The 11,985-nt window shown below is 42.5% G+C and overlaps 1 protein-coding gene across 1 annotated transcript in view; it reads right to left on the bottom strand.

Moving 5' to 3' along the window:
- Nucleotides 1-11,985, bottom strand: part of LOC104499353 (sodium channel protein type 5 subunit alpha-like) — a gene marked incomplete at its 3' end in the record, with an annotated part of 107,083 nt that overhangs the window by 60,337 nt on the left and 34,761 nt on the right. Inside the window, exon 7 of the mRNA XM_010142846.1 lies at nt 6,276-6,339. Within this exon, the coding sequence (XP_010141148.1) occupies nt 6,276-6,339 (64 nt within the window). The remainder of the gene's footprint in view (nt 1-6,275; nt 6,340-11,985) is intronic.

The following is an 11,985-nucleotide window of genomic DNA, read 5'->3' as shown; positions in this document are numbered from 1 at the left end:
CTGCTCCCCAGGCACCTGAGCACATGAGCACTATCTTCACCCTACCCATCCATGGACAGCACCTCTGAAACGCAAAACCTCCAGGCCCCTTCTCACTCTACTTGTCCATGGCCTGAATCTGGGGCCTTCTTATATTAAGAAAACAAGTAATGATGATGATGATGATGACGTCAGGAAACTCAGAGCTGCTGCTGTCCTGAGTGCCAGCAGCAGAATAAAAGAATCGAGTGGGTACATAATTCTCTGGGGCTCTTCCCCAGTCTCTAGCGCAGCGGGGTTGTGTTACTGGGCACGTTTCCTGGTGGTCAGGGGAACAAGAGCAGTGGGAGAGCATGCTGTTTGACATATTCTTCTGGCGGACACAGACATTGTTCCAGGCTCTCTGCCTGTGCAAAGTACCATTGCTAGAAGTATCTGAGAGCAGCACTCCTCCTCAGTATGGTGCTTGTTTCTTGTTTACCCTTGAGGGGTGTGGTAAGCCTTTGCACAGGACGTTAAATCACCATGTGGAGGATGCATAAAGGCAAAGGAATGTTGCCATAGCTCAGAGAGATAAAAGTGCTGCATCACGGTACGTACCGTAGTGAGTACGCTGATAGTGTTGTGGCATGAAGAATCTACCGTTAAAATGGTAGAGCTTTTGGTACTCCTGACTATGAAAACAGACATCTCGTGCAATTTTAAGGTATTAATTATCTCAGTAAAATGCCACAGCACAAAAGGAAACAAGGTTCTTTTTTGATGATACTTTAGGAAGAGTTAGGACTCACTCAAAAACTTTGAGGAGCGCTGCATTACATGGTCATTCCTTCACCCCTTCTATACCATAAGCTCAGGAGACAGCAGGATTTACCAAAACATATAGAATCTTGCCCCACAGTGTACATTATTTTAATGTACCCTGTTAATAAAAATCAAGGTCATAGTGAGGATAAAGGTAGCTAAAGTTTCTATAGCAACAGTTACTAGGATGCAGTTGCCAAAGGTGCTTTCTCGTTGCATCCTGAAGTAGCTTTACTGGCTGCTTTTCCTTCCTGTTCACTAGTCTGTTTGGTAATGTCAGCACAGACACAATGTAAATGTGCTTTCATTGTCGGTATGAGCTCAGAGACTATTCCTGCCCGTGAGCTGAATATACGGGACATATCATGTGAAAGGGAAAAAAAGCCTAAGCTGTCTGACCTTGAGATCCAAAGGGGACACAACTGACAAGCACGCTTTTCTGAAAGTCAGCTCCCTGTTGGAGTTGCAAGTGAGAAAGTGAAAACAAAGATAGTCTCTCTGTTTTGTGTGCTTCTTTTCTATGTACATCTTGTCTGCTTCTCTTTCTCCTAATGGACAAATTTCCTTTCTGTTGCTATTGCTCTTCATAACCTTCAGGCAGAAGGGAAGAAAAAATAGCAGCCTAAGCACAGCATAAAAATGTCCCTGTGAAATTACGACAGGATAGAAGTGGAAACACTTTAGAGCTAGAACGTATCTTCTTCTCTCACAGACGGGTAATTCCAAGTTGCTGCAGCCCCCGTGAGTCTTTACTCTGTGGGGAAACATGGGACTCTGCAGTACTGGTCATCTCATCAAACTGGATGGTTAATGCTCATGGAGATGGAGCGAGCCTTAACTGCGTGGGTGGCATGAAGCAGGTTGGAAGGGCCTGACCTGAAACGGTTCCCACAGCCACTCGCTGGGAGATTTGATCTGACGATCGCAGCAGGGCACTGCTGATGTGTTCTAGCGGGATGCCTCGTTGGCTCTGAAGGTGGGATCAGGACTGCATCTCCTCCAGAGAGCAGGGTCCTTGGAGGCTCCCTCACTTCTTGCCTGGTGTTGGCTATGCCCCATTGCCTGGGGCCAGGCACTGAGTGCTGGGGTTTGTCCTTGCAGTAGGTCCCTGAGCACACCCTGAAGCATTGTGACCAACTACAGGCCTTCCCTTTGGCACCATCATCATAAATACTCATCTGTGGATGTGTGGTAATTTTGCCCTCAAAGAACGCTTTCACACAATAGAGTAGATGCCTTCAAAAGGCCCATGATGGCTGATTACAGGCAGTGTAGGGTGCTGCTTGCTGTCACCTGCTGTTCTGCAGCCCTTGCAAAGAATAGTCCACTTCATGCTAAGACACTTGAATTTGACAAAGGCTGGAGTAGCTTTCAGCTTCTGCCCTAGCTAAGATCTTTCAGATATTTGATCATTGTACTGGATCTTTACTGGATCATCCTCAGGGCTAAAACAAGGTGTTCAAAGCTGCATAAGCTATACACTGGGAATTAAACTGAAAAGCAAATTTATAGAATTTGTAGTCCCTTTGAAAATCAGACCATCTGAGCTTTCTCCATTTGTTTTAACCATATCAAAGAAGCTGAAACAGCAAAGAAAACCAGCTTGAATAAATCCCAGTGCAGCCACATCCTAAAGAACAACCAAATTTAACCCTGAAACACTTCTAGAAATATGAAGAATTCTGCAGATACACTATTTTTTTATGTTGAAAGAGCCTTGCTGTTGGCACTGCTTCGTGTCTGACCAACCTGTGACACACCTCCCAGAACAGAGGATTTTTCCATTAATGTAGTGCTCTGAATGTGCTTGTTGTGAAACACCGAGCGTGTGTCACTAGCTTACGCTTTGAACCAAACAACATCTTTGATGACAATCACTTGATTTTTCTCTCTTCTCCAAACATCAGCTATAGTTTCCATTGGACTCTTTGTTCCTTGTAAACACAAAACAATTCCTTGCAGCACATCAAGGGGGGAAATGCAGTTGGATAAACAAAATGAAAAACAATGCAAGAATTCTATTATTTGATTAAATAAAGAGGAATCAGATTTCAGGTATCCTGAAGAAAGTTTCTAAGGCCTTACACGGGAAACCCCACAGATATGTCCTTGTGCAACGAAGAAACATGCCATCTCCCTGACATTCCTACCATGCCTCTGCAGCATGGTTTTTAAAGTAGCTTCTTGAGGTTGCTTGAGCATACACAAAAACATAAATAAATGTTTTTTCTTCCACCAGCCAGATAAAGTACTAGAGATATGTGTGTTGCTGCTGAGTGACATACATCTATTCAAATCCCTTCTGAACCAGAATCAATATTAGCTAGATCCATTACCTTCTGTTTTATTGGCAGTTTGGGTGCTTGTTCAGAAAACAGTCCCTAGTAGTAATGTAATAAAGCCCCCACCTTGGAGATAATCAGGTTGTCTGTGACATAGCATCCACTGATGATCATTTCCCTGCTGATTTTGGCCTGCTACTCCTCCAGCTCAGGTTGCAGTCTCCATCACTACACACTCTTACATCAGACCATCTGAGTCTCATCACCTAATAATTGCTATAGTAGATTTATTTAGATTTTTTTTTACTCTTCTATAATAACAGCAACCAGCCAAACCTCAGAATGTCATTAACATGCTTTTTAAAATGGACCAAAATGGTTTTGTCAATTACCTTTAGATTTAATATCCTGGCCACAACATAGATATCGCTCACTCTAACAACAAATCCCTCCAGGAGTGCACACATGACACCACCCTTCCCCACATCTCCTTTGGGTCTTCAGCATACCCCAAAGACTAATAGATCCATGTTCCAAACTGGGAGCAGAAGGAAGCTCCACAAATGCTATGAACACTTAGGCGTGGCCTTGCTATCTGTCTTTCCCTACCCCTCCTTCCTGATACCTTGATGGGTTCGCAACTTAAGCATCCTCACTCGCCATTTCTTTCATTAGTGATAGATGGGAGAACCACAAACTGATGCATCCGCTCACCCTTAACTCACCTCCCTGATCCGGTGGCACAATCTGCCCCCTAAGGTCCCATGCATTCAGATTTTGCTTTTTACTATTGAACACACTCGCTCTTGGCTTTGACCATTGAAGGATAAAAGGAAACAAATCCCCTCTGTTAGCTATGTCAGCCTGTAAACGATGCTCTTTCTATCCTAACAGGTGGAATACATGACTTTGCAAGTCCCCTGAGGCCTCAGGATCATCTTCCTAATTACCTTCATGTCTAAACAACAGGAGCGGATGACTGGCAGCAACTCTGTGCAAGATGTTCAGATGAGACAACACTTGCTAGTCCTGAACTAAAAAAAACAATGTAAGCAGGAATATCTATTCCCTGGTTTTAGGCATTTAAAACCGAACCTTACCCAGTGGTATTAAATACTTAACATCAGCAAGAGGCTGAAGAAGAAAGAACTGATGCATAAAGGGAAAGTGGGTTTGTTTCCCTTATTGGCACCAACACTGATAGTTTTGATGTATTTATCAAAACAAACACAAGGACTCTAGGTGTGGGGGTGGCATTTTCCTCTTTTTATGCATGAGAGCTGGAAGTTCTTCCCTGGCTCTTTCAGGCTGTGACTCTTTCATGGGCATAGTGCTTCCACTGGAGTTTTTCTCTAATCATGGCTTTTTGCTGACACATTACGATTTATTGACTTCCTAGGGAAGGAGATAAGGGTGGAGCTGCTAATATGCCTTGCTAGAACCCAACCCTTAAAAACATACAGCCTATTAATACTCCATGGATATTGGGTTGGTATGTAACTTCCCACCACTTGGACAATTCCAAAGCAGTAGTGCCTAAACTATGTCTCACACACTACCTGTAACCTAATCAATCCTTTTGACTTTGCTGATGACCTTGGCAGCCAGCCACCATCACAGTTGACGCCTTCAGAGAGAACAATGTGATGTGCAGAATGCTGTTGCTTTGCAGACCATTTTTTACACAACATTATTGCCTGTTGGCTAGCAAAGGTTGAAGTCCACCAGCGCAGGTAGACTGCCAAATCCTGGGATTCTCAGGAAACATCCCAATAGTCTTGGCATCCAGCCTGAGCCTAGATAAATGCAATTATTACGATCAACAAAGCACTTAATTAATGAATGCTGACATTGTACCTTCCATGGAACAAAGAAAGAGGAAAGCATGGCCTCTTGCCGAAGGAGCTTACAGTCGAAATTAGGCTGGCAATACAGATCAGACACACAAGACATGCAGAGGGAAGGCTGACACTTCAGTTTTCCCTTTGTCTTACATAAATACAGATATAGATAGTGGCAGCAGAAAGTAAAGTGTCTCTCTCTAGGTCCCCAAGGCTTTCCTCATGCTCCTGTCCACAAGCAGGTTTAGATTTCATCTTCTCTTCATCTTCTTGCTGTCTCCCTGTGCACAGAGACCTCTTTTCACATTAAATTCTTCCTAATTTAAACACTTATTTCTTTTCAGTCTTCCACATTTAGTTCTACCAATTCAAAACATCTCCCTCCAAAAGCAGATCATTTCACCTCCTCCCCTCACTTGACCTAGGTCATCCACCTCCCTGGTTCAAACACTGTCACATATTTAGATCAAAAGCTCTACCATCCCACCACTCTAAGGTCTTTCCTTCCTTGTCCTACAACTCCTAGCGGCCTACAATCTTTGTACAGCTTATAATCTCCTCTGCCCACACAAGATACCGTCTTTCTCCATCCCATGTGAACTATTGCATCTCCATCAAGATCATGAGAACCTCTCAAATAAAATCACACTCTCAGACAATGCACTTAGACCCTGAGAATTGGATGCAGAAGGAACCGTTAGCATCAAAAGATGGTAAGGAAATGAATAAAGTCCTTTAGGCAGAGTAAATTAGTATACCACAGGAATTATTCTGGATCTCCCCACCACCTATGTTATAAGAAAACGTAACATACGTAGTCCATAAAAGTATCAAGTACAAAGGCAGATCACAACTCAAAACAGAGTACCTTTCCATCTCCAAAGCATTTTATTCTGGCAACTAGCATTTGTTGATTTGTTTGTCTTCCTTTGCCAAAAGCCAGGAATTCATCATCACACTAAATCCTTCTAGCTTTTCTGTTTCCATTCCTGTTCCATTTCCTTTAAAATACTCTCCGCTCAGCCAAAGTGTCACTTAGTTTTCACTATTTTTTTAACTGAGAAATTTAAAGATACTGAAAAAGAACTGTAATAAGGCCCCCAAAGATTTTCGACCTGAATAAGTGACACACACAAACTTCTTTTCCCCGCAGTGCAGAAAATTGTACTACTACACACAATATTGTCATTATCCTCTCTCCTATTATGATTGTCAGAAATATCTACTGAAAATATCAAATGTGACTGAAATATCTACTGCATGCTGGTGAGAAGTGGACAGAACTGAAGGAGAATGTAGCAAAAAAAACCCCAAAACCCAATGCACAACAAAAGCAAACCAGAAGTGAAGACATTTTTAAAGAACTTACCCAGCATCACTGCTATTGCCGCACAGTAACACATCGTCTGTACCATTTTTTATGAAATAATTCACTGCAACAGAAATAAAGAAATGGCTTTTTACCTAGTACATTCAAAGAGTGATAATATTCACAAATTCACAAATACCATCCACCAGCCAGCACATTCAATTGAGACAGTAGTTGAGAGATGAATGGCATGTTCTTGCTTTGTTTTGCTAATTTTAACTTTTATAAATCGTAAAAAAAAAAAAAAGTCAAAGCTCTTTAAGCACTTGCTGTTTGTATTCCAAATCTGAGCAGTTTAATCAAGTGGCAGCAGGGCTATGGGCAATGTTTATAGGAAGCATCATCTAGCCATGTCCCTAACTGTCCTAACAGGTATTATCTGGGCTGTTCTAACCCAAAACATTGTTGCTGAATTCAGTATGTAGTGAAACCAAACCATAAGCGTCACCATAACTTTCAGACTCCACGCGGATGAGATACATATTAACTGACGTTTGTGACAGAAATTCCTGACTCATAGGTTAAAAATGCAACCAGCCAAACGTCAAAATATAATAATGCTAACAAAGCAGCCCACTCCCCCAATCTGGTGGATTCTGCTCAGCATAGAAAACACACAGTATAAAACAAAAGAAACAGAAAAATGCACCCTCTTAAAGATCAAACAAACAAGGAAGTATTCATAAAGACAAATATTTATCAATGTAGTCATCTGTAATGGCAGTGGAGAGAGACAGAGACTTCTCAAGGGAGACTCAGAGCAGCAAGCTAAATTTAAGTGCTTTGGATCATTCCCTGGTGGACTATCAATGAGGCTTAAGGAAATCAGCATCCCCAGGCTAATGAGAGCCTTTGTGTACATACTCTGTCTTTTATCCCCAGCCACAAAGTTTAACAGTCAGAGAAACAGGAGGACAACTTCTTCTCAAAAGGATAAGCAAAATCAGTTTTCCAGAGAGTCTGAAGAAAAGGAAATGTTCTAGAAAGCATCTCTCAAACCTGAAAGGCAGCATGGAAGAACGGATAAAACCATTGATCTAGATAATAAATGCAAAACAGAGGCCAGCAGCTGACTGATGGAGGGTAGATAATCCGGTGTGCTTTGCTGCAGCAGAGAGGACGTGATCCCCCGTTGACATAAGCCATAATGGTGGCAGCCTTATGCAGCATGTGTTTGTGAGCAAAGGGGCCTCTGGAGATGATGCTAAGAAGAGGTTCTCCATTCTAGGCTAACCCTCTGCTGTGAAATGTTTTAAAAATGAAGAGTGACAGCTTATCCAGGCAGGCTATGCAAAGAATGCTCAATGGCTCAAGCCACCGAACAGATGTGCTATGGCTTTCTCAGTAAGCTGCGAGCAGAGGAAAAGCCCTGCCCTGCTGCATGCCAAGAGGGAATTACTGCCCATGAGCTTGTGGTTACGAGGGCATGTGATGGTGTTCACAAGTTATCAGAGCGTATATCCTGACCAGACTGTATGCTTTTCCACTTTGTCTTACACATGAGCTTTCTTCAGAAATGTCTTGACTGACAGCAGCACCCAGGTATTCAATACGGTTAAGGGTCTGTGATCGATCACCAAAAAGGGGGAAGGATGCCCTGTCTTCCACCTCCTTTCACCCTCCACTTCTGTGGGTGAGAGATTTCTGCTTTCCTCAGGACAGATGGTATCTTATTTGGGATACATAGAGTTAGCGACACAAATCCATCAGGCTCTGGCGTACCGAGGAAATACGGCAGAACTATGAGATAAGAGATAAACAACTGCAGAGGTTCTGCAGCGTTTTAAGAAATGGTATCGCTACAGGTGGTTACCCTGGACTACACAAACATGCACTACTCCCTGGGGACCGCAACTTTTCATGCAGTTCACACATTTAGAGCAAATGCTAAGACCAGGAGGACCACAGATCTGTCAGTGTGTGTTGACCACTTTCTTCTAGTGAATGACTGAGGCTCTGGAGCGCAGTGCTGGTTGAGGGCTGAAACACCACCTCTTAGTCAAATAGGAAGATGAGAACAAAGTCAGACCACAGAAGTAAGGAGGAAAAGGAGACTGTGTGCAAACAAGGAATTTAAAATCTCAAGAGCAGACAAAATTCTGTTGTCTGCTGTTGTCTTAAACATTTACATTTCTAAAAGAAGCAATACAGTAGGTACCAAAGAGTGCTATGAAATGCACGCTGAGGAATGTGTAGATGCTGCTGGGAGGGGGTGCCTCCACCACAGAGCCTGCAGCTGCGCAACAGAGTGCCAAACCTCAGCCTGAGGAAGTGCTGAATTGTGATTCCCCACTGATAAATGAAGGGGGAGTTGGACTATTGTACCCAAGGAGACAAATCACTGTATTATCAAAAATGCGCACAACAAGGAATTTGTCATTCAGAGCAAGTTGTTTGATCAAGCATGCTGGGCAATCAGAGGTCTTTAAGGAGGAAATAGTCCTCACTCTTTCTTTTAAGAACAAGCCATCTTGGTATCATATTAACCCACAGCGTCAGCTTTCCATCAGTTAACTTGAACATGGGCAAAGAAAATAAAATTCCTTTTTCATTTACAGCAGGATTTTCTCTCTAAAACATACACTGCTCAAACTGATCAAAACCACCTGAAATGACTTTTTTGTTCTCTTGGAAGATTACAGTTAGGTTTTATTTTGTTTTGTTAGTTTTTCCTCACAAGAACAGTAAAAAAATAATTTTGAAGTAAAATCAGACAAAATAAAGATTTTTGTACACATGCACACGTGTACATAATCTTCATGCAACATGCCATTCTTTCCAAAGGAAATTCTAATTTTTTTTTCTAACAGTTCTACTAAAATTCTGATGTCACCGTTCTAGTGTATACAACGCCTTTCCACAGGAATTTCCAGAGGAAGATAACTGCTTGACTCATATTAAAAGCATTTTTTAAAAATGGTCAGAATAGCACCAGCATTGCCAGATAAACTCATCTACTTTGTAATAATAAGAAACATTTTGTGTCACTACTCAGCAGTCAAAAATTCAACAGAAATATGTTTTCTAATAACCAGATGCTATCTTCTTTAAAACATATGCACATTCGTGCCTGAGGCTGGTAAATACGTACTAAGACCCTGTATCACCAATGCTCCTGACACAGTATTACTAGTGTTAGGTGGATTCTGTTGCCATTAAACAGGTGTCCAATGAATCCATATGTTGGTGTCGTCTCCCCAGGGTTTGTGTTTTAAGAGGTGATGAGTTCAGTAAAATAACCCTGTACAGTGAGTGCTCACAAGCACCTAAGTACGATCTTACAGAGCTTTGTTTTCCTGCAAAGGATGACTAGATATATGAAGGCAACTGCTCCAGTCAAGGTGGCTCATGGACTGGGAACAGAAAGATCTGGCCCAAACCCACACCCTTTGCTGTGTACAGTGTATGATGAAGCTCCCACTACCGTAACTTCACTGCAACTAGTACATGCGCCAGTTAGATGGAAATTAGTAGAAGTTTACCTCCACCTGCGGTGGATCACATCTTCTGTGGTATTGACATTAACATACCTGTAGCACCCCAGAACATTCCTCTAACAAATTCCCTTAACTGCTGTGAGGAAAGGGTTAATAACCAATATTACTCAACAGAGTTGTTACACATTGCATTATTATTTGGTAGGAACTACTGATAATTGTCTTTAGATGTGACACGGAGCTCAGACAGCAAAACTCTGTGACTGCGGAGTGGAGCAACATCTGCTCTTCCCCACCACCGGCAGAGGCACCTTATGCTAAACACAGCCCAGGAAATAATGTTCACTAATCCAGCTCTCAGTTACCTTTACATTAGCCCAGATCCATTCAATCTCGCTGACATCCTCAGAGCTCTGGGCTTTCCAGGGACACCAGGAAACTTGGTAGCAGCCCTAACCATAAGTGGTCCCTTAAAGCTTATGTTTGCAACAGCATTAGGAAGATGAAAATGTGTCACCGCATTTTATCCTCCTGTAACACCAAAAGCTGCTGTGTCTCCTGCAAGTCCCAGCTCTGCCTCCTACACAGCTCAATGCGCACAACATTGACCCTAGTCTTAAAGCTGCTGTATGCAAGTAGTAAGAAAATACACAAATTCTTCAAGACTATTCTCGCCATGTCTTCCTTCCAAAGTCAATTCCTCAAGCTTCTCATCATTTCTGCTTCTTCATTCTACACTTTTTCTGATTTATCAATATCTTCCAGGTTTCTACATTGCTCCCATCCACAGCAGGCAATTGTAACAGAGCACACACTTACAATGGCTCCATCTGTCAAATTAAAAAAAAGAAAAAGGGCATACTTCCTCAAAAAATAATTTATTCTAATGAAAATTATGGTCCAGCTTATACTTTCACACCTACATCACCACTGAGAAGAAAGCCAGTGGGGTAGCATAGAGCTGCAGGGTAGAAGTCCTCCTCATTTCTGTGCAAAGGAAAGGAAAATTTTCCAGTGTAGAAAAATAAAAAAGGTTGGAGTCAGCTTAGAAAACATGGTTTCTGAGTCCAACTTCTGTTCCTTCTTCAAAGACCCAGCTGAAAGGATATTTTGACTCGTCTTACAACAAATTCATTCCAATTTGAAAAAAAGCCCCTATATATTATCACATGTGCATGAGGAGCAGCGTTCAAATATCATTAGTCACTGCCCAGAGAAGAGTCCTCTGGCTGACTTTCTAACAAAAGCTTCAGAGAGGTGTCTGTTATCTCAGACTATTTATTGCAGCCACACGAGTGCTCACTGGTTGGAGACTTTCTCCTTGTGCTATGGCCAGCACAAAGCACTGACAGCCACCAAACATCCCAGTTCCATATTTAAAATGCGATTCAGAAAGCCCCGTCACTTTACAGTTGTGATACGTGACACAGAAACAAAATAGATAACACCCCCTCCTCGCCCTTCTGCCCACTGGTACAAACACGCTGTATCTGCTGGTAGTACATAATAATTAAAACAAATCCTTGTTGCACTTGCTGTGTGCACACTGTGCCACACACAGCGAAGTCTCTAATAAATGAAATTGAGTTTGAAGATGAAAAACATGCCTCACAAAAGTGATGGAACAGGCTGTATTAAGGGTATTATCAGGGAAGAATGCTTGGGAATAAATGGCACTGTCAGTTAGTTCTTCCCTTCTAAAAGGGGTTACAAATAATTATAATAATCAGTTACTCTCCTGTTGCTCCCCCCAATGACAGGAGATCTGGCTCTCCTCTGCTGTCCCCTGGCATTTTCTGCTGCCAGCCCTTCTGCTGGGTTTCAGAAGGCTCTCTGATGGTCTCCTCTCCCTTCTTGCTTCCCATCCTTTCCTCCCTCTTCCCCTGGGTACTCGTTTCCGGCCCGGCTCTCTCCGGCCACCTTACCCCATAACCATCTGGAAGGACATGTTGAAAACTTCAGTTAAAAAAGAAACAGGAGGAGTTAATTGTGAGGATGCGTGAGCGGGTAGAGAGGACAGAGACCAAGGGGACAACTTTTTTCTTTTTTTGAGAATCTTATGTACAGCATTGGCTAATGCATGACTTTATCTTAACTACAGCCCTGAATTCTGGACATGAGCTATCCTGCAGGAGATATGGAGGGGCTGGGAGGAGGTTGTAGAGAACCATACAACAATGTACTAGGAGGAAAGTGGGCTTCTTAAGCTCAAGTGTTTCTGGCAGGTTCCTATCAGTCCTTCCCCCCATGCTTGAGACAAGATGAAGAAGGAA

Source organism: Buceros rhinoceros, unplaced genomic scaffold (genome assembly GCF_000710305.1).
Source record: "Buceros rhinoceros silvestris isolate BGI_N320 unplaced genomic scaffold, ASM71030v1 scaffold9669, whole genome shotgun sequence".
In the NCBI taxonomy this organism is placed as follows: Eukaryota; Metazoa; Chordata; class Aves; order Bucerotiformes; family Bucerotidae; genus Buceros; species Buceros rhinoceros.
The sequence above is the reverse complement of the archived record's forward strand: the minus strand, read 5'-3'. Positions and strand labels throughout refer to the sequence as shown.